Raw genomic sequence first — 24,486 nt, forward strand, 5'->3', positions numbered from 1 at the left:
CACTGGAAAAATCATCTTATCCATGACCTTCTGGTTGACCATAAGTTACATCTCCTCTGCCTCACAGAAATCTTGTTGACTGACTCAGATACACTTTGTTTGGAACAGTCTCCCCTCCCCCCCACCAAGGTTACAGTTTTATTTTATTTAATAGACCTTATACAAGTGAAGGTGGTCTTGCAGCCTTCTTCTGTTCCAGGACTTATTCAATTACATGCAATGAAACTACTGTGTAGTAAATTTAAAACAAATTGGAGAAAATGTTTCTTCACACAATGCATAATTAGACTCTGGAATTCCTTGCCGGAGAATGTGGTGAAGGCGGTTAGCTTGACAGAGTTTAAAAAGGGGTTAGACGGTTTCTTAAAGGACGAGTCCATAAACCACTACTAAATGGACTTGGGAAAAATCCACAATTCCAGGAATAACATATGTAGAGTGTTTGTACGTTTGGGAAGCTTGCCAGGTGCCCTTGGCCAGGATTGGCCGCTGTCATGGACAGGATGCTGGGCTCGATGGACCTTTGGTCTTTTCCCAGTGTGGCATTACTTATATACTTATGCCTATTCCTCCCTCATTTGTGAAGGATTATCTTTCTGTATTCAATCAGTTCTTTTGCTTATTTTTCTTATCTATCTACCCCCACCTGTTACTCATCTATCGCTGCAGGCTTTTCTTGATGTTGTCTGTCCTCTTCTAACTGATCCCTCATCTTTAATAATTCTTGAGATTTTAACATTCATTTCTCTGATATTAACAATCAACTGGCAATGATTTCCATTTTTTAAGACTCCAATCTGATTCACAAGTTACCTCTCACACTCATTCAGCAGGGCATATTCTGGATCTTATCATTACTTCGTTTTCCACTACTAGGTTACCAATCCTCCCATCTTCCTATTCATTGGTCTGATCATCATTTTCTTTATTATTTTTATCCTCTACCAGCCCTTACTTCTCACACTGTACAATTCTGTCTTAAGGATGTGAGAAGAATGAAAGATATCACTCCAGATATTTTTTTTTAACTTTCTAATTTTTATTCAGAGTTTTATAGTATAAAGTACAAAACCAGAAAATAACACATTTCGTATAAATGGATACATACAACTCCCCTCATACCCCTCCAGAAAATGAAACTCTCCCCCCCCCCCCCAACTCAAACTTCTTTACCAACTCACCCCCCCCCCCCCCCAAGAGATTAAGAATCCAGAAAATGAAGAAAGGCACTGCATTCAACAGCCAACAGTGATTCTTCAATGGACGCTAAGAACTATATAAAGAACCCCCCTCCACCCCCCCCCCATAAGAACTAATTTACATTTTCACACATGGGATAACATATCAGCTAATTTTGTCTATTATTTCCTATTAGGATCAAAACGGCCATGATGATGATCTGTTAATTGTTCCAGATCATGAATCACTCGTAATCGTGATGCCCAGTCATACACCATAGCTTCTACTGTGCTGCTGCAAGACACGTCATCTTAACTCTAGTTTGCCATTTATCCCCTTCTGGTTACCCAAACTCAACAAGCAAAATTTTGGCTCACAAGGAAATGGGGAGCTTAAAGTTTGTTCAGAACTAAATAGAAATTCTACAACAATTTATTCTGTATCTGGAGAGTTAAATATTATTTACTAACAAATTAGTGGAGAAAAAGACCTCAGTACGAATCAGAGACACCCCAATTTGAAAGATGTGCTTTCATTTACAAAGAGGGCTCCTTTTAATCATGTCTAAAAACCTCCACTTTTATATAGAAAAAGTGCCTAAAGTTTGCGCCATTAATTGTGTCATCATTTTCCAAAAACTTTGTATTATATCACATGACAACCATATATGGAACAACATTCCTCCAACATAACTGAAGTAGTAGATGGGAACATCTTCTTTAATCTAGCTGGAGTGTAATACCATCTGGTGGTCATCTTATATGCATTTTCTTTGTTAAGTACACAAATTGAAGCTTTATTTACCTTGTGAAACACCCTTCCCAAATACTTTTACCCAATTCTTCCCCAAATTCCTCTCCCATTGTAACATAAACCTGCATTTTTGAAAATCCTTCCCATTTAAAAATCTATATAGAATGGAAATGGGGCCATTCGATTTCCCCATCACTACCCACAGGTTTTCGAGATGCTCCCTATTTTCAGGATCATCTCTCAACCAATTTTGAGAAGCTATAAAATGTTTTACCTGCAGATATGTAAAGATGTCCCTAGGGGAAAAATGATACATCTCTTTTTTATCTTCAAAGGAATGCATTTCCCCTACATCCAAAAATTGCCTAAATCGTGTCAACCCCCCAAGCTCCCATCTAGAAAAAAATACCCCTTTCTCTCCCCACTGCAAATAATGATTCATAATGAATTATGGCCAATGATGATATCCTATTTATTCCTCCAAAACGTACCCGTACCTTGCACCAAATATGCAACAAATGCCTCATGAAAGGACTAGCAATCTGAACCCCATGGCCTTCCCCCCACCTGAAACCCATAACAAATCCTGCAAAGGGAAAGCAGGGAAGTGATAGCACACTTACTTTATTCACGTTAATCACCCACTCTAACAACTGTCACAATTGGGAAGCCCAATAATACAACACTAAGTTGGGGACAGCCCTCCCTCCTAACTCTGTACTCTGCTACGAGTTGTTTAGCGAGCCATGGTGGTTTCCCTCCCCAAATAAAAATATCAATATCCCACTGTACTTTAATAAGCACCAACTTAGGAACTTCCAAAGGTAAAGTCTGGAATAAAAACAATAGTCTGGGCAAAATATTCATTTTAACGACCACACTACGTCCCCACCATGACAGCCAGAATCCTTTACATTTCCCAAATCTACCCTAATCTGCTGTAGCATTTTCTCATAGTTTCTTTTATATAGAAGGGAAAAATCCCTAGCAAGATGCACTCCTAAATAACATATCCCCCCTCTTTTGACCACTTTAAGGGTTAGTTCCTCTGCAATATCTCATCTACCCATTCAGTTGTTATACCTCTGCTAATACCGCCTGCACCTCACTCTGTACCGCTTTCATTTCACACTTTAGAGCTTTAAACCAGCGTGCCATCACGTTTTGTAACCACTCCATCTCCAACTGTGTTGACTGCCGAGTCTTCCTCTTCCAAGTCAATCTGCTCCACTGCCATCTTTGAGAGCTCCACAGTCTGCTTGCCTGCCTGAGAGCACCGGTTTTCTGTTCTAGTAGAATTGTACTAAAATTGCAAAGATGTTTCCGAGTTGCCATAGCTAACTCTATTGGGTAGGTGGATTGAAAAACTCTGGGGGATCGCTAAGATATGGAGGGAATTAGGTGCCCCTTAAGAGCTATTCAGCTACACGTACATTTCCGTCCGATGACGTCATTTTGGGATTCTACACTATCCACTGCCCTCAAGAAAACTGCTCCTATCCAAACAATTCAGTTACACCCCCACCAAACTCATCCATGGCACTGCCATGGCTTGAGATTACTTAAAAAGCAGATATATTACGAATGACTGGTGTAAATGTTACCTGACGATCTATCTACTTTCAAAGCCTCTGCGTCCACTACAGACAATCTATATGTCTTGCAAAATGCAATTATTTTTCTAATCTTCTTTGTAAAGACCCCAATCCATCTCGACTTTTTAAAATCTTACACAATATCACAAACAACTTATAAAGTAAATCAACTTCCTCATCATTACAGCAAATGAACTTGCACTAGCTTTTGAGCAAAAGATCTTAGATATACAATCTTCAATTGTGAGTTCTTCTTCCAATACATGCTCACCTCTTCCACTCAGAAAGATCTACTATTTCCTTTGGTACGCTATCTAATTTCAAATGCCCTTACTGAGATCTAAAAATTGGTTTCTTCATCTAATTCTTCAACAGCCCCTACTGATCCTATTACAAACTACCTTTTGAAGTAGATTATTGATACATATATTCCCCAGCTTCACATCATAATGATCACAAGTCTTCAATCTGGTGGGGTTTAAAAATAAATAAATAAATAAAAATAAAGGAAATTAGGTATAATTTATCCCCACCTGAAGAATTCTCAAGCTGACTCATCTAATCCATTGCATTATTGTTCTATTTCCCAGCTTTCATTCTTATCCAAACTCACCGAAAGAGCAGTTGCTCAAGTATAATTTTTTCTGGAAAAATCAAATGCACTACACCACTGTCAAACAGTTTTCTGTCCATACTTTTCCACTATGTATATGCTGTTATTGCCCTTACTAATTTTACTTGATTTAAGTAGTATTTGATCTGGTTGACCACACTATTCTCCTTCATCTCCTGGAGAATCTTGATATATTACTAGTATACCATTATCCTGGTTTTGTTCTAACTTACAAAATATAACTTTTCAGGTTATATTTATACAAAATCACAGACTGGAATTGCCCAAAATAAATTAAAGCTTAACCCATCTAAAAGTGTTGCAATGTTTTTTTTTTCTCTCTCTCAGGGTCTCCTCTTCCTTTGACCCTCCCTAAAATACAAGACACCAAGTTTTACTTATGGAAGAGGTTCGTATTCTGGGAATAATTATTGAAAATCTATTAATTTTTTCCTCTCACATTTCAATGATGGTTAAGAAATCCTTCTTTTCCTTAAGGCAGATTCACTTGGTGCATTCCTTTTTTGACACCCCTTCTCTCCAGTTGTTGGTTCATTTACTAGTTTTATCAAGTATTGACTATTGCAACTCAATTCTGTCTGGAATTTCTTAGTACCAAATTTCCCATCTTCAACTGATCCAGAATCAGGGCTTTTTTGAGGGGGTACTGAGTACTGGCACCTTTTCCATTGTCTGCTAAAATTGACCCATGGACCCCAAGTTTTAATGAAAAAGCTCAGGCTCTAGACACCAATTCTGCCTTTCCACAGATTCTGTGACTGGTTGCAGGGGGGGGCCTGGCTATTGTGGGGTGGGTCCCTCAGTGATCACACCACCCCTGAAGGGTGGCCTGGCATTTGAGTACCGGCACCTTTTATGCTAGAAAAAAATGCACTGTCCAGAATACTGCAAATACATTAATGGTGCTTCAAAATTTCACATTCACCCCTCTATTCAAGAATGAACATTGGATTCCTGTCAATTACTGAATTCAGTTTAAGATCATTCTTCTTACATTTCAATTTATCGTTTTCTTATTTCCTACTCCCCAGCAAGGACCCTACATTCATCTCAGCAATACTTATTACCCCCTCCTATCTTCAAATGTATTCCCTTTCAGCATATACATTATATTTTTTCATAATAGTACCCTCTCTTTGGAATTCTATTCCTCTTAATTTACATTTAGAGAAATCTCTTGTAAGGTTTAAAGCCTTACTTAAAGCTTATTTTTTCACCAAAGCCTTTCTGTAATCTGAAACTCATTGTCATAACATTACTTTCCATGTGACCCCTGGTTTCAGAGATATTTCAGGGTCTTGTCTTCTCTCTTCTTGTGACAGAGTAGTTAATTTCCCTCTTTTCCCCTTCCCTTATATTTTAAAATTTGTAAATTAGGCCCCCTTTCTGTGTTTTTATGTGAACCACTTAGATATCCCTTTTTGACTGGCAGTATATTAGAAGTCCTTTTTGATTGGCGGCATATTAACTAAAAATGAAATGTGAAAAACATGTGTAAAGTAAGTCCCGCTATTTACACCAGCTCTTGGGCAGGTGTAATTGATAGTGCCTACATTCAAGGTGTGTTCTCTGTCACATATGCTAGTATTTTATAAAGACAAGTAGACGCCCACCTACCTACTAGCTTACGCATAGCCCCTTATTATAAAATTACCCTCTCTTTGTCTTATGGAAAGCTAGATTGCTACTGGTGAAACAAATATTGTGGCATACACGTGTTCTGGAGACTTTATTATGTTCAAGTTTGTAGGATGGGAAAGTGTGGAAGGGACAGTTCCTTTTTTTTTTATATTGCCATCCTTAGAAGTTAGAGAAATTAATGCTTTTTGCATTTACAGTAGCCAGAATGCTTGTTGCAGCTCATTGGGGAGTGGTGGAGATACCTGAAGTACAGAAAGTTAAAGATAAGTTGGGTTATTTATGTGGTTGATGTAGACTTTCAGCTTTGTATTAAATCAGTGGCCATATTATCAACAAATGTGGGGATGGTTTTTGGAGCATCAGTAATAGCTAGAAGGAGGGGGCACAGGGTGAGAACTGAGGGGTTTGATTTGGATGTTTGGCAGTTTTGCACTATTCCAGTGTTTTTGTTTGTTTGTTGCTGATGGGTAATTCTTAAAAGTGCTTGATACATTTAGTATAAAGTTTGAGCTGTATAGGGGGGGCATGCAGAGGAGGAGGGGAAATAGGATCATCCTGGAAAGAGAAGATTGAACTTGTATCCAGACGGGTGTTATCTACAGACCTCCGGCACAAATGGAGAAGCTGGACAAGTACCTGATAGAAGATATTCATAAGCTTGGTATGAAAGAGGAGGTGCTATTGTTGGGAGATTTCAACTTGCCTGATGTGGATTGGAACGTTCCATTGGCAGAATCAAAAAGAAGTAGAGAGATTGTGGATGCCTATCAAACTGCCTTGCTCAGGCAACTGGTGACGGAACTCATGAAGGAAGGATTGACGTTGGATCTAGTGCTTACAAATGGAGGAAGTGTTTCCAATGTCCGTGTGGGTGCCCACCTGGGTAATAGTGATCATCACACGATACGATTTGATGTAACAGCAAAAGCAGAGTGCGGACACACAAAACTCAAACTACTGGATTTCAAATGGTAAAGTGGGGAAATACTTGAAGAAGGAGCTGATGGCAGGGATAGGAATTGGAAAAGTGGAAGCGCAGTGGTCCGAGCTGAAAACTCCTATAAATATGGCAACTGATCTTTATGCAAGGAAAGTAAACAAAAAGAAGAGAAACAGATAGCCTATATGATTCTCCAAACAAGTGGCTGAAAAAATAAGGGCAAAAGAGACTTTCTTCAAGAAATACAGAAGAACGCAATGAGAGGATCACGGAAAAGATTACTGGATTAAACTCAAAGAAGCGGAGGGAAATACAGCTAGCAAAAGTGCAGACAGAAGAAAAAATGGCCAAAGATGTAAAGAGAAGTGACAAAACCTTTTTTAGATATATTGGGAAAAGGAGAAAAAATAGGAATGGAATTGCAAGACTAAAAGATACTCAGAATAACTATGTGGAGAGCGATGAGGATAAAGTGAACATGCTAAACAAATACTTCACTTTGGTGTTCATGGAAGAAAATCCTAGAGAAGGATCCCGGTCAGCTGCTGAGTATATAACTGTGAATGGAGTGTATATAGCGCCATTCACGTGAGAGTTTATAAATGGCTTGAAAATTTGAAAGTGAATAAAGCTATGGGGCTGGATGGGATACATCCCAGGATACTGAGGGAGCTCAGAGAAGTCCTGGCCAAGCCTCTTAAGGATTTATTTAATAGATCTTTAGAAACGGGAGAGGTTCCGCGAAATTGGAGATGAGCTGATGTGGTCCCTCTTCACAAAAGCGGAGACAGGGAAGAAGTAGGAAACTACAGGTAGGTAAGCCTCACGTCGGTGGTAGGAAAAAATAATGGAATCGCTGCTGAAGGAAAGGATAGTTGACTTTTTAGAAGCCAACGGGTTACAGGATCCGAAGCAAAGGAAAATCCTTCCAAACAAATCTGATTGATTTCTTCAACTGGGTGACCAAAGAACTGGATGAAGGACGTGCGATAGATGTGATCTGCTTGGATTTCAGGAAAGCCTTTGATATGGTCTCTCACAGAAGACTTATGAATAATCTGAGAGGGCTGAACTTAGGACCCAAAGTGGTGAACTGGATTGGAAACTGGTTGACTGACATGCAGCAGAGGGTGGTGGTAAATGGAATCAACTCAGAGGAAAGGAAGGTGAGTAGTGGAGTGCCTCAGGGATCAATGCTGAGGCCGATTCTGTTTAATATATTTGTGAGAGACATCACTGAAGGGTTAGATGGAAAAGTTTGTCTTTTTGCGGATGACACAAAGATAACCAATTGAGTGGATACCCTGCAGGGAGTAGAAACCATGACAAGGGATTTCCAAGAGATAGAAGAATGGTCGAGGGTCTGGTAGTTAACATTTAATCAGTAATAACATTTAATGACAAGAAGTGCAGAGTGATGCACTTAGGGTGCAGAAATACAAAACAGATGTACTGGATAGGAAGGGAGAGATTGGTAAGCTTGATTCAGGAGAGGGACCTTGGGGTGATGGTATCTGAAGATCTCAAGGTGACAAAACAGTGCGACAAGGCGGTGGCTCCGGCCAGAAGGCTGCTAGGCTGCATAAAGAGGGGTATAACCAGCAGAAGAAAGGAGGTGTTGATGCCCCTGTACAAGTCATTGGTGAGGCCCCACTTGGAGTACTGTGTTCACTTTTGGAGGCCTTACCTCGGTAAGGATATAAAAAGAAGCGGTTCAGAGAAAAGCGACTAAAATGGTAGGGGTTTATGTAACAAGATGTACGTGGAGAGACTTACTGACCTAAACATGTATACCTTGGAGGAAAGGAGAAACAGGAGTGATATCATACAGACGGTCAAATATTTGAAAGGTAATAATCTGCAAACAAACTTTTTCCAGAGACAGGAAGGTGGTAGAACCAGAGAGCATGAACTGAGGTTGAAAGGGGACCGACTCAGGAATAATGTCAGGAAGTACTTTTTCAACGAGAGGGTGGTAGATACCTGGAATGCCTCATGCGGAAGGTGGTAGAGATGAAAAAAGTAACAGAATTCAAAAATGCGTGGGTTAAACACAAATGAATTTTGTTTAGAAAGATTTGATCAAAAGAAGCTTAGCGGAGATTAGCTAGAAAAGCAGACTTCTACGATCTATGCCCTGATCAAGGCTGAATAGATTTGAATGGGCTGGAGTGGAGCTATATTCAGGGGCTTTGAAAACAACTTCAGAAATTTTGGAACAGGGCCAGTGCCGGGCACACATCCATGGTCTGTGCCCTAAAAATGGCAAGGATAAATCAAGATCAGGTATACATATGATGTATCACTTTATACCATATGTAATGAGTTTATCTTATTGGGCAGACTGGATGGACCATACAGGTCTTTATCTGCTGTCATCTACTATGTTACTATGTATGAATTTTTTTGGGCGATTTAGGGGGATAATGACTTTGTTCCTTAATGTTTGCACTTTGAATTGGTGATGTTCCTTTTGTTGCAAATTTTTTTTAAGATGCCTAGAAATGATTAAAAACACAGTTTAAAAAAAAAAAAGGAAAAGAGAGGTTTGGGATTCTTTTATACGACTCCTAATTCCAAATTATCCAAGTTTGTGTGGAATGTAAGGGACTTTTAATCTTCAGAGACTTTAACATTTTAGTATGATTCAGGAACTGGATTTATCTATAACTATACAAATTTCATCTGGTATGGACTTTTCTTGCCAGTCTGAAGATGTTGAAGAGGGTCCATGATCTGCTAGACATAAAGGCATTCATATTGGTGGAGCACACCTGGTGACCAGCAGATTAAATTATTATAATAGTTTGTATCGTAGACTTCCCAAGTATCAATTTATAAATTACAGCTGGTTCAAAACACAGCTACCAGCTCATTAACTCCCAAGTATCAATTTATAAATTACAGCTGGTTCAAAACACAGCTACCAGCTCATTAACTCAGAAAAAGCTATCTGACCATTTGCAGTAGCTCCCAATTGAGTAATGGATAATATTTTAAGCTCCTTGCTTAGTGTTCAGTTCATTTAGACAACAAGGCCCATGATATGTTATGCTCTTGACGTAGTACACTCCAGGAAGGCATCAATGTTCCTCATAGCAGTTTGGTGTCCATGAGACAAACTGCTTTTAGCTACTTTGTACAAAGGTTTGGAATAGTATTCCAGAGATATGACAGGAGAGAAGCTATCCTACCTTTAGGCAGTGAACAAAAACATGGCTTTATGAGCAGTTTTTCAGTAAATTGATAGAATGGACAATAAGCATACACGTAAGTGAATGGTTGGAAGAAAACACTTTTTCTCTACCCTTGACATACTGGCTTCATCTACAGAATGGGGCAGAAACTGATTTAGTAGCCTTAACTGATGACACCAAGAAAAATCTGGATGCAGGAAGAGATGCTATATTAATTCTTTGGGACTTCTCATCTGCCTTCAATATATACCATACCATTTTATTCAAGTGCTCTTGGTATCAAAGGTTGAACGCATAAATGGTTTCATTCCTTTTTATCTAGCACAATGTAATGGAAACAAATACATAATTAATTCAGAACGTAACAGAAACAAGTAGATAATGAATTCTCTGAGTCTTGGATCCTTATGATGGTGTCCCATAAGGCTCAGTACTTCTACCAGTGCTTTTCAATATTTATATACTGCCTTTGGATTATTTGGTGCCTAAGTTAGGATCTGGATCATGGAAAATAAGTTGATTCTCAACTACCTCTGTGTAAAGCACAGTCCCCACCCATTCTCTACCCTGTTTCATTTACCTACTAATGAAGCATATAAAGCATTTTAACTGCTAAGGCACAACATTAACCGACAAGTGTGCTTTAACTGCCACATTACCAGCTAATACAGTTTAGCAAATAGGCTCCTAAGTTGGAAGCTGACCATAAACACGCCTCCCAGTCTGCCCATATTTTGGCAAGCTAAATTTAGCTGCCTAATAATTCTAGCCAGTGAAATTGAGCCCTCTCTGTGGGGTGGTATTTCCTGTTGAAAATTCACAACAAATAACTAAATATTTTTAAACCAAATAAATGAATACGACAAGGCAAAACAGCAATGAACACAAGTTTAAGTTGATATTCTAATGTTTTCAGTTTTCCTTTCAGTTATTCACTATGGGGGTCTTTTAAAAAGACACGCTAGCGTTTTTAGCGAACGCTAAACGCTAGAGACATCTATAGGAATGTATGGTGTCTCTAGCATTTAGTGCACACTTATGTTTAGCGCGTGCTATAAACGCTAGTGTGCCTTTCTAAAAGGCCCACTGTAACTGAAATATCAATAGTCAGGGATGAAAAGCTGACTAGTGAGATTGCTAGGGTGGTGCAATTTCATTTTGTTGAGTTTGATTAGCACATTCTAATTCTTTTTTTTTTCTTTTTAATATGCACTAAATATGTATTCTCTAATTTCAGTGCATGTTAAAAACAAATAGTATGCACTAATTGAAACTCAACAAAAATTTCTCCCTGTACCCTCAAAAGGATTGCTTTAGATACTGAAGCTATAAACTAAGGGGCCCTTTTACAAAGGCACAATGAAAAATGGCCTGCGGTAGTGTAGACGCGTATTTTGGGCACACATAAAATCATTTTTCAGCGCACCTGTAAAAAAATGCCTCTTTAAAAATGTTTCCTGAAAATGGATGTGCGGCGTACATTTTGTATCTAAGACCTTACCACCAGCCATTAACCTAGCAGTAAGATCTCACGCAGTAACCGGGCAGTAATGGTCTACGCGCATAAAATGCTGATTACCGCCCGTGTGCCAGAAAATAAAAATATTTTCCAGTGCGCTACATGGTAGCCGGTCGGTAACCCAAAATCGATGTGCGATGGCACCTAAGCAGCTTAGTAAAAGGGCCCCTAAGAGAGAAATGGTTTTCTTCAGACTTATTTGTTGGATTTGTGGGTTATTTATATATGTGGACCTTTCCCCATAGACACTTACTCAGGCCTCTCTGTGCAAAGCAATAAGAACACACACAGGGTTTAATCTAGCTTTTATATGAAGAATTTAATCATCTATACATGTAACTAATTGTAAAAGCTGTATTACAGAACTGAATTATCTATACATGTAACTAACTGTAAAGGCTGTATTATAGTTGTTAAAGCTGCAGGTTTTATATATTTATATTTTTACATTCATATTCATGAAAATACTGAAGTGCAACTGAATAAGGAACTTTCTTGGCTTTTTGCACCATATTAACGGAATATCTATACTGCTACCAGCATGGAAAAAAATGAGCAGCAGTAAAACAGAATGAAAGGTTAGTGTCATTAGTAGAGCTGCTATATTGTGATGGAGGTATAAGGAATTTTTTTCTGTGTCTATTCACCCACAGCACAAAGGACATTTTATTCATAGCTTACAATTAAAACAAAAGCAGCATAAGAAGGATCCGATACATCAATCATATCATTCAACTGTGAGCTCCATTACAGGTTAGTCTGTATAAATTCCACAGTCTAGTTTTAAAAAAAATGTAAACACTGGAATTAATTGCATGGAAAAAATGTTCTATACATTCTTTCTTGTCCAGATAATTAATTGTTCAAAGACGTGTTGTAATGAGGGAATAACAAAATTTCAAATAAAGAAAGATTGAAGAAAAACGTTTGTGTGTTCATTCTCAAACACTGCACCGATCTCACAAATTGAACTGTATAATGATAAAACAAACCCACTCCAGATAAATTGGAGAGAATACAACAGAGGTGCAGCTCTTTGTGCAAATTATTTCCATGTTACAGCACAATGATGGGTAACACATAGTCTTTGTTAAGGAGGGTGGTTTTGTCTCTTCAGCACACAAATGTTATTTTTCACTGAACAAAAACAAAAATAAAGCCCCTCAAAAACTGATACAGATGAGAATTAGCACATCAAACTTTTTAGTAAACATATTTCATTATTTTTAAGGGGGGAAAAAACCTGATAACACCGAACATAGTGAAAATATATATATATAAAAAAAATACCTTCCCTGGTATTGGGTTTATGGACATTTCAAATGCTATTGAAAGCACATGCAGCATTCCTTGATAGTGGGTCTTTTTGTAAAAATAAAATTGCAAGGAATTCATTTCATTTATATATATTTTTCCATTAAAAAGATTAGAATGTACATTTTAAAATAATTTTAAAACTATTGAAAGCACCTACAAAAAGGTGAATTGCTAGTTCCAGTAACTGAGAAAGCCACAAAAGGACCCACTATCCTTTGTAATTTTGTAAATTTGCATCTCTGTCTGTAAATTATTAACTAAAAACATTGTGATTACATGCAACTAATGTAAAAATGAGGTAAACTGCTCTGCAGTGTGTTCTTCTATTCAGAAGGCAGTAGATGATCATGCTGGAAGTTACATGATCAAGGCTGCATCTCCCATCATCCCTCTGGGCAGTGATATGGGATAGTGGGTCTCTTTGAGGACTTTCAAGCCTGAGTGGGGGATGGACAACATATGATTCCTAGAAAAAGGAGGAAAACAACACATAAGCAAAACAATGAGCAAAATTCAAGCTAGGAAAATGAGTCGGGCATTGAAAACAGTAGGATGCAAAAATGATTTAAAAAAAGGGGGGTAACATGCCATACAGAGGATGAAACAAAAATAAAACCCCAAAATAAAGTGCATTACAGAAGGTCTTCAAAGAGACTTGCAAATGCAGCAATAGTCAAGTTCTGGGTTCTGCAAAGGGAAGCAGAATCACAGCAATGCTGCATGTTTCTTTTTACTAAGAGAAATAAGTGATAGTCAAGAAAATGAGTACACAGAGGTACTTACATTGCTGGCTTGGGTCCATGTCTGTTGTAAGTTTCACATAGTTGGATGGGAAGAGGCCTACTTGCCCATTCAGTTCTCCTTTCCACCAGTCTGGGTCTTCTTTGTTCAGGACGTTGATGATCTGACCTTTGGCAAAAGCCAACTCGTCATCATTCTGTGCGGTGTAGTCATACATACCAATCACTTGGCACACTGGAATGAGAAACAACAAAACTTAGCATAGCATTCATTGGTCCCTTTTTTACCTAGTAACATACATGACTAATGCTGGCTTCATTCTACAAAATTCAAAAAACTAACACCTAAATTTAGATTTAGTTTGAAAGGTATTAATCCGCAAACAAATCTTTTCCGGAGATGGGAAGGCGGTAGAACAAGAGGACATGAAATGAGATTGAAGGGGGGCAGACTCAGGAAAGATGTCAGGAAGTATTTTTTCACAGAGAGGGTGGTGGATGCTTGGAATGCCCTCCCGTGGGAGGTGGTGGAGATGAAAACGGTAACGGAATTCAAATATGCGTGGGATATGCATAAAGGAATCCTGTGCAGAAGGAATGGATCCTCAGAAGCTTAGCCGAAATTGGGTGGCAGAGCAGGTGGGGGAAGAGGGGTTGGTGGTTGGGAGGCGAGGATAGTGGAGGGCAGACTTATATGGTCTGTGCCCTGAATAAGGCAGGTACAAATCAAGGTAAGATATACACATATGTTTGTCTTGTTGGGCAGACTGGATGGACCATGCAGGTCTTTTTCTGCCGTCATCTACTACGTTACTAGATGCCTCACGTTTAAGTGCCTTTTTCCAATCAACCGTAGGCACATATGTTTTTAAAACTAAGAGGTCAATATTCAAAGCAATTTAACTGGACACAAACAGCTCCTGGTCAGTTAAGTCACTTATGCAGGGCTATCCACTGATATTCAGGGGCAGTTAACCAGTTAGTGCCTCTGAATATCATCACAGACTGCTAAACTAAAAGCCGGCTATTTTGTGTGCAGTCCAGGGGTGGAGTTGGCAATTATGTGGTTAGGTACTGATATTCAGCAGTTAACTGGCTAAAGGGGTATTTTACAAAGGTACGCTAGAGTTTTTAGCGTGCGCTGATTAGTGCACGCTAAACGCTAGAGATGCCCATAGGAATATACGTGCATCTCTACTGTTTAGCACATGCATATTTAATGCTCGCGCTAAAAACGTTACCACGCCTTTGAAAAAAGGACCCCTAAAAGTTAAGCAGAAATATCAGACCGCATAAAACTCAGTCCAATCTTTATGTGCTGTTGCTTGGGCAGTTAAATGCTGAATATTGCACTTAAGATTTAGCCAGCTGCATAAACCCAGATATGGCCCGCCATTGAATATCTAGGGATAATGCGGCTGGCGGCTAAAAAAAAAAATGCTCAACAGAACTGGTTGAATATCCATCTCTAGGTTTCTAGGTTCACTGAAAATAGGTGCCTAAAATTAGGTGCCTAAATCTGGGCCTCTTATTCACTCCCCTAACTTCAGACTTCAATAAAGAAAATATCTGAGCTGGTCTAAAGGATATTTATCTCAGATTTACGTCTGTGCATAATTTTACTATTCACCTAAGAATTTTGCAGAACCAAGGCAAAGGTTTCCAAGATCTTTCCTCTGACTATTCAAAGCATCTGTCCCTGATTCTGCTGTCATGTATGCCATTTTCAGCTAGAAGAATCTATTGCTTTTTCTTAAAACTGCGTTGAAACGTGTATCACTTCAAGCTGGTGGTAACAGACTACGCTAGAAGTTTATTACACTGTACAGAAACATTGTTCTTGACGTCAGCCAAAATATATCCTTAATCAGCTTCCTATATCATTGCTATCTAAGCATACACTTGGGCATATTTTGGATGGCAGACAGTCATAGCTATAATGTGAATTGTTTTCTGAAGATTATAAATGAGATCCAAGAAAGAGTACTGCCAGTTTACAGGAGCTATTTATAGTGGGTATGGCAAACCTGGATAGGCAATTTACATAAGAGAACATCTCTGTAGGAACAGGAAGCACTTGAAACAGATAAAAATAGCCTTGGCAAAATATTCATCCAGATGGAAGCAAAACCAAGAAGTGGCAGGAAGTTCCATCTTTCTAAGTCCCTTCATACCTCCCCTTACATGCAGTAGATAGCTTGCCTTAAACAAGGCAGAGTATTGTAGCATTAGCATAACTCCCAAATATTTAAGCTCATGATTCAACCAATGAAAAGAAAAGGAAGCTTGAAGACCTGCCCAAAGGGCCAAGGTCAAGATTAATAGTAAGCTCCTCAGGTTTAGATATATTAATTTTCAAACTAAACGCTTTAGAATAGTAAGATATTTCACCAAGCAAATTAGGCAGTTTAATAAGAGGCCTAGTTAGAGTCAATAAAACACCATCAGTGAAAAAAAGCCAAATTATACTCCTATCTGCTTCCATCTCCTCACATACCAACACGCCCACAATATACGGATTAGCCCAAATAGCAGCAGTTAAAGGCTCTATTACCAGAGTGAACAACAGAAGAGACAGGGGATAATCCTGACGAGTGCCTTACCAAGCTCAAACCAAGTAGATTTCCCCCCTTTAATATGCAAACATGGCCTAGGATTGATACATAAAGCTTGGATACAACCTCTAAAACTCCTCAATCCCTACTTTTGCTACGACCCTATCCAAAAAACTCCAGTGGATTTGATCAAAGACCTTCTCAACACCTATACCCAGGAGGAAAGTCAGCACAGAATGCACCCTAGCCAAATATATCAAGTTGATGGCTTGCCTAACATTATCAGATGCTTGCCTCCTGAGTACAAAGCCCACCTTATTTTCTTCTATTATTTTCTCTGTAAGGTACTTCTTTTAAGGGTCGAAGTGTGGATCGTCTTATTTTGCAGCTACCATCTTTGAAAGGTGTGAAATATAGATCACTATAAGGCCAATCTTTAGTCTTCCGTGCTATTAGAATTTGGAATCTTCTCCCAAGGGATATTAGCTATTCTTTTTCTTATTTCTGCAAAGTAAGTTCTGTGAAGTTAGGAGATTGATTTGCATAGTTATATAAAAGTTATGTTTTTTTTTTCTTTTTGTACTTGTATGAATTGTTATGCTTGGGTTTTCTGTTACCAGCCTTGCACCTTTCGAGCATCCAGCACCTTTACTACGATTTTAATATCCACATTTAAAACTGAACATGATTAGGATGTAACAGATAAAGTAAAACTTCAGGCAATCGAGCAGCAAGGACCTCTGCTAGGATTTTAATATCCACATTTAAAAATGACATAGAGTGGTATAACCAGCAAACTGTCTTGTCTTTCCCATCTTTGGGGATGACCATTATCCAGGTCTCCATCATGAAAGCTGGCAAAGAGTCCCCTGCCCAGATTAGATTAAGTATAAATCTAATAAATAGATTAAAATAAAATAAATAAAAATAAATGTCCATGAAAAGGGGAACCAATTCCATACCAAACGCCTTGTAGAACTCTCCTAAGAAGCCATCCAGGACTAGCATCTTACTAGAAAGCAAGGCTTTAATGGCCTGTAGAACCTCCTTGGGAGTTACAGGTGAATCCAAAAAAACTCCCTGGGCAGAGGTTAATGCAAGCAAAAATGACCGAGTCTAAATAGGTATCAATAACTTATAGGTCATATTCATAAAGATCCATATAAAATTGCCAAAATTGCTCCCTAATTTGGGTAGTAATAGTAAGCTAAGATACCATCCCTGTCTTTAATTTTCAATATCTGTCTGTTTGTTTCAACAGACAAAAGCCCAACAATTTAGTAGCCTTATTACTAAACGCATGGTGAGAAAGGTTCAAATAAGCACATAAAAACACAAGCTCTTCCCTAAGCAATGCTTCAAGTTGAAACATGGCCTCCTGAAGCTTACTATAAACATGCAGGGAACCAGTACATTTATGCTGAGTCTCCAGGGACTGAATGTGAGCCTGCCATTTTGCTTTCTTGGCCTCAGCAGCTCACTTACACTAAGAAATAATTCTGATAAAGAATCCTCTGGAGCAGGGGCATAGCCACGGGTGGGCCTGGATAGGCCCAGGCCCACCCACTTTTGCTACAGGCCCGCCCCGCCCGCGACAGCCCCCTGCACTGACCTGAAGCGCGTTCTCCCTCCAATCCAGCACCGGCGATCATAGCCAGCCTTCTACCACGTCCAGCAGGAAGTTGCAGAGTAGGCGGGACGCGCCTGAGAAGAAGCTCCGACGACACGCGCTGGACGTGGTAGAAGGCTGGCTATGATCGCCGGTGCTGGATTGGAGGGAGAACGCGCTTCAGGTCAGTACAGGGGGCTGTCGCGGGTGGACACAAAATGTGGTGGCGGCAGCGGGCGGGGGGTGGACGGTGGAGAGGAAAGAGGTCTGTGCCCACCCAAAAATTAATCGCTGGCTACGCTACTGCTCTGGAGACCAATAATTTAAGAGTGTCCCACATCATCTCCAGTGAAGGTCCTGAATGTATGTTAAACTTGATACTCCTGAAGCATAACCTTATATACCTGGATTATTATTATTATTTATTGCATTTGTATCCCACATTTTCCCACCTATTTACAGGCTCAATGTGGCTTACAGAATTTGGTTATGACATAGTTATTCCAAGATGTCAGATACAAGTAATAATGTTCAGAGATTAAGTAAGGGATGAGAGAAGGAAAGTGTTAGGCAGGACAGTGTTAACGGTGGACTTGAATAACTGGGTAGGTTGATGAGGTAGTTTAGTCTGGCTATGGGTTCTCTTTGTAGGCCTTGTTGAATAGGCGTGTCTTCAAAGATTGTATCCTCATCCTTTAATAAACTATTATTCAACACCCATTGGGTGCTTTTTTGTCTTTCCGAGAAGCCCAATACTACCCAACATGAAGCATGGTCACAGAATGTTATATTACTAACAGTAGAAGCGCAAATATGGTCAGAGAGCTTGGCATCCAAAATTAAATAGCCAAAGTCGGGGCCGAGACATCTTGAACAGGGTGCCCTTGATATGAAAACTTTAGCTCCTGTCTAGCCTGCCGAAGTAGCTTTTCTTTATCCGCATATTTGGAAAAGCATACAACAATATCCATAGGCATATTGCCAACCACAGCGTCCAGTGCCCTGTGTGCTCTCTGAAGTTTCACTCGTGCTTGTCATCCTCTGTGCCCAATAATTGGCAGCAAAGTAGCTAACTATAGTTGGAACATCTTTTTGATCTTGATTATCCAGCACTCCTCAAAATCAATATGCTTTGATATCCATGATTTTCTAAGATCATCCATTTTATATTCTAAGTCATTACATTTTCAACCCAGAGCATCTGAATATGTACGAGCCTCTGCCATGCTTTCTGCATGTTTCCAAGTTCTCGATTCAGGTGCACTTGCAATCCAGTCCTTGCACACACTCTACAGAACTACCCTTGTCGGCTGATGAGTCACCTGCCCTTACTCGCTTGTCACTGCAAAGACTTTATACTGTCTGTCCGGATGTTGAGAACCAGGCTATCAATCATGCACAACACTGGCAGCGCAATGAGATGAAGATCAGGTAAATAATCAGTCCAATGAAGGGGGAATTAGTGATTAGGGTCTGAGAAAGATGGGAGCTCCCTTAGTTAGCTTGTTGGTTTTTGATTTGGCCTTCCTGATGCCTCCAGGTCCGGTTGGAACATTTTTGGTTTCTCTCATCGCTACTATAAAATGGAGGTCATTTTGCTTTTATTGTCACACCCACAATCTTCCTTACAATGTCTTCTTAGTATAGTAGATGAATTTCATTTATATTCAGGTTTCCAGCTTAATTTACAAAAATCCACAGCACTTCTTTACAGGCTTCTGTCCATACATCCTGGGACAGGGTTTTTCCACTTACACGGAAAGACAATGAGCTCAAATATTTGGATATTTATATCCCTCAGGATCTCCTCACCTTGTGTACTCGTAATTTAGAACCTCCTCTTTTTGTTGACACTGCAATTAAATTTCAGGCATGGCAAACATCCACTATCTTTAAAGGGAAAAGTTGCTTTATATAACATGGTATTACTCCCTCGCTGGCTCTCTCTGTTTGTCAAATGGTACCTTTAGTAATAAGTGTTATACAAGATAAGTGATTGAATAAATTGTTTAATAGCTACTTGTGGAATGGGAAGCAAGCCAGATTGTCTATAAATCAAGCTTATTTGCCTAGCGAGCGGGGAGGCCTGAGTCTACTGGCTGTTTATTTTCATTGGCCTGCAGAATGCGACATATCAATGATTGTTTTCAAAATATGTCTCATTTTTCTTTTACACCAGTGTAGACCTTCTTAACCTATCTGTTTCATTTTAGTTATGTTTTAAATGCGCATAGTAGTCAGTTGGGGGATTTTTGGTACATTTACCCTATTTACCACCCCCTTTGTATTACTTGGCAAAGGATTAGTAAATTACTAAAGCTTCCTCCCCAGATACCTCAACTGCTACTGATTCAAGGTAATGGCTCATTTCTCCCCGGTATGTCTGTGGCTTGCTTCCAAACATGGCACCAGATAGGCTTGTCTTACCTTTTTCAGCTTGTTACTCCTCTTTTTTGTACAGAATATGATTTGGATGCACGAGATATGTTCTCTTATCTACAGATACAACATTATGTGACCTCACTTCCCTCTTCTGCTCTTACAGCAGAATCTGATGAATTACTGAGATTTATAGTTTGGAGGCACAACAACAAATGCCATTGTGGTATATCAGAAGACTCTGTTAGATCTCATTCCTACCTACGATTTGACCCCTCTGGTGCAGAGGTGGCCGGCGGATTTGGGTATCCAAGTGTTAGAGGAACGTCTTCTCAAATGTCTCCGGAACTGCTGTACACTGATGAAGAATGTCCTTCACTGGGAGATGCAATATAAACTGGTAATGTGTTTGTATATCTCTCCTTCTTGGGCATATAAGGCCCATTTTGGCCATTCTGATTGTTGTTGTAAATGTAGTCAATCTATGGCTACTTTAGGTCGTCTTTTTTGACACTGTCCATCCATTCAGGCTTATTGGATGACCTTGAGCTCTCATGTCTCTTACCTTTGGGGAGCACATTGGATTCCAAGGCCTAAAATTTTGTTTGGCATGTATAAAAGTGTTACTCCAAAACCTAGATGTTCTTTGAACTTTGTTAAATACTCAGTATGAATAGGACTTTATAATGATTACCGAGGCTTCCCGGGAATGGAAGGAATTTACAGATTTGGATAGTGTCTGGGAAGACATTTTGTATGATTTGGGAACCTTTCTGGAATTCCCCGACTCATACAGCTTGCAGTCGTCTGCTCAATACTAGATTTTGGTATTTTGATTTTTGTTTGGTATCTTTGTGCAGTGGGGTGATGGGGGGGAAGGGGGAAGGTTGAGGGAGAAGGTATGTTCAGATTTGAAGTTGTTGGTCACATGACATTTCTTTATGTTGTTACATTTATGACTTTATAAATTTCAATAAAGATACTAATCTTAAATAAGGTGCCATACAAGTTAGTTCTAAAGCTGCTTCTACTTAGTGTCTTTATAAGCAAAGCTGAAGGGACAGAAAAAGAAGATAAACCACTTCACTGGTTACACTAAGAAGCAGAGGAGGGTCAATACTCCAGAAGAAACAGAAAAAGGAGAGTGAGAATACCTAATTATATGGTATCTGTGAAGAAACTGTGTGTTTTAAGCCTGTAAAATGTATTAGATATTTTCCTGCTTTAATTATGTCCTGAAGTGTGGTGTTTCTTTACCAAAAGCAGGAAGCAAGTAGCAATATACTTTAAAAACTTGTTGACTGAGCTCTTATTGGCCTGGAGTTTGAAAAATTACCCAGTAGTACTGGCTGTTGCTACAGTCTTAGCCTGGGAGAAAAGAGAGACAGATCTCTTTGCTAAGGCTCTGTGAACATATATATATCCTGATTTTCCCAAGTACTGTTTAGACAATATGCAAATGTTTAGATAATTTTTTAATTGATCCATTTTTCAGCTACTTGTTACTGTTTGCTGATTGCGCATTTTTTTTTGTTCATTGTTCAAATGCTGAAAATAAACATATTTGTTCACACTGCTTGTCTGGACTGAGAATCCTGGTGGTTTGTGTGTTGGGTCTGTGAGTACTTTCTGGGAACTGTGGGACCAATGAGAGTGTGGCCCCAGTAATCTAGAAATCATTGGGGATAATTTGAGAGTGGTAGACTCGCCCAGAGGCAGTTGGGACCCAGTTGGTGGGAGAAGGGTGATAGTGTAGAGCACAAGCATCAGGTGTAGGCGGACATGAGCTGTGCTGGGGATAGACCCTCTAAGTGACCACGGGGTAACCCCAGGTAGGTGGTTAGGCGTTCGTGACAGTATCCAATATTTAATACAAAAAAAGTAGAAGCCATGAATCTGGGGAAAAGTGTGTGAGAAAGGTACTGAAGAAGGATCTGGGTTTTATTTGTAATAATTTATCTCAAGATGCCCTAAATGGGTGATAAGGTAGTGGAGTAAATAAGGAGATATGTAACAAGTAGAATAAAACAGGTGGTGGCATCACTGAACAAATTGTATGTATGACTTCACATTTAATATGGAGTCTGAATGTGAAGGCCAAATAAGTGGAGGGATGTATACAAGAGTACAGGAAACCAACAGAATGACAACCAAAATGGTGTACAATCTACACCAGTCTCCTAAGCATTGTGCTATGTAAAAGTCACCACTATTTGATGCTTGGGTCCAGACTAGCACATGGGCTCTGCTTGCACCACTTTGCAATAACAGACATCAGAGGTGGCTCTTCAATATGCAGTAGCTCCTTTCTAAACACACTTTAGATGTAGTCTTTACTGGTATGCTGGATCTGATACAAGATATAATGGTGGTGAGGCCACCAGGCAACACTGAACCAGTGGTGTAGCTACGAGTGGGCCTGGGTAGGCTCAGGCTCACCCAGCGGTTGTGCCTCACTCCCCTTTCCCCCTCCCCCTCATCTCCACCGAACCAGTATCTGTCCCTCCCTGGCAACCCAGCAATTCATTTTGGGGGCCTCCGTGGACCTGTAGGCTTTCCCTTCCCCAGCATCCCGCTCTCACTGACATCACTTTATGTTTCTTCACTAGTGGGTCGTAGCGGATGTGTGTCTGTGTATGCTTGCATGTGAGATAAGACATAAGACCTGCCATACTGGGTCAGACAATAAGGTCAATCTAGCCCAGTATCCTGCGTCTAACAGTGGTCAAGTTAGATCTCAAGTATCTGTCAGATTCCCCAAAAGTAGCAAGATTCCTTGCTACCCACTTCCAGGGATAAGAAGTGGCTATCCCCAGGTCTACTTTAATAAGTTTATGGATTTTACCTCTGGGAATTTGTCCAAACCTTTTTTAAAACCAGCTACACTAGCTGCTTTTACCACATCCTCTGGCAACAAGTTCCAGAACTTAACTATGAGTTGAACGAAAAAATATTTTCTCCTATTTGTAAATGCGAATATTTACCTGTGTGTGTTTGCATACGAGAGAGCATGTTACTGTGTGTGTATATTTGTATCTATGTTGATTCTCTGTGTATCAGTGATTGGGAGAGGAGAGGGGAGGACTATTTGGAAGGAGCATTTCTGTAATTGCTATGTTACTGTGTATGCTGCAGTTGCTGGAACTGCTTTTTATTTATTTATTTATTTATTTATTCATTCATTCATTCATTCATTCATTAGGGTTTATTTACCGCCTTTTTGAACAAATTCAATTTAAGGGATGATTTCATTTCTCTTCCATCTCCTGACGTGCAGAAAATTCATTTCTACAGTAGGGGATCTCGGGGGCTCATCACTTTTGTGACTGGAACAGCTTTCTAGTGCTCCAGTTCTACAACCTTCTCATTGACAGGATCCTACTCCCATTCTCCTAGGTACTCTGGAAACAGTCTGGGCAAAGCTCACTCACATGAAAGATGAATGGAGATCTACAGAGAGAAATTTTAAATGTTGAAAAATGTCCAGACATTAGCCATCCTTCTAGCTTCCAGACTAGAATGCCAAAAACAAAACAATCTTGAAAAAAGCCAGACAGTCATCAATCTTAACCTCATGAGTCCTGAACACATATGATTGGGTCCCCTAAAATATGAGCCCTAGGCATGTTCCCTAGTTGCTAATGCCTACTCATGGCAACAGATATTAGCTGACAGTTCAAACAGGTAGCGATTCTATAACAGTCAAGTGCTATTTGCATGTCCAAAATCAACATCTGGTCATCCAAAACAAGGGAACGTGTTCAGCGATATTCTATAATGGCAAAAAAGGCACAAGTTTGTGCAGCATGCCACCTATATGTATGTGCCCTAAAAGGGGGTGTGTTTGGAGCAGAGAACAGAAATGCATGAGTAGGACCAGCAACCAAAAATGCAGGACACTCCATAAAGGTTGGGTGCATGGATTACACGTAAAAGAGGGGGGAAGGGGTACTGGTGGAGCTGACAGCCGCGTGACTGCTTTGTGCACCCTCCTGCTGCCTGCACCCGGGGTGGATCACCCCCACTGCCCCGCCTCAGAGACACATTATTGTGGGGAAAGTGTTCCTAGGGTTACCATACAATCTGATTCCCCCCCACCGGACATGTCCTCTTTTTCAGGGGACTGTCGGGGGTCTAGACAGTTTTTACCAGCCTGCCCGTTTGTCCAGGTTTCTGGGCGGACAGGCTGGCCTTCCTGAACCTACTGTAACATGCCCTGGTGGTCTAGTGGCCTACTGCAGCTGCTTCTTTAAAATGGCTACCGAGACTTCAAGATGTGGCTTCATGAGACTTCCGCGGAAATCTTGTGAGGCCACCGCTTGAAATCTTGGCAGCCATTTTAAAGAAGCAGCGACAGCGGGCAGAAAAAAGCTAGTTTTTTCCTGCCCCGAAGAGGTCCCTAGACCACCAAGGATGTAAGGTAGGCCA

At 39.9% G+C, this 24,486-nt stretch overlaps 1 protein-coding gene across 1 annotated transcript in view; it reads right to left on the minus strand.

The window, feature by feature from the left end:
* The window catches only part of LOC115459144 (intersectin-1-like), a gene marked incomplete at its 5' end in the record, with an annotated part of 120,158 nt that overhangs the window by 41,130 nt on the left and 54,542 nt on the right, over nucleotides 1-24,486 (minus strand). The window contains 1 exon segment of the mRNA XM_030189017.1: nucleotides 13,559-13,750. Coding sequence (XP_030044877.1) covers nucleotides 13,559-13,750 — 192 coding nt within the window.

Source organism: Microcaecilia unicolor, unplaced genomic scaffold, assembly GCF_901765095.1.
Source record: "Microcaecilia unicolor unplaced genomic scaffold, aMicUni1.1, whole genome shotgun sequence".
Taxonomy (NCBI): domain Eukaryota; kingdom Metazoa; phylum Chordata; class Amphibia; order Gymnophiona; family Siphonopidae; genus Microcaecilia; species Microcaecilia unicolor.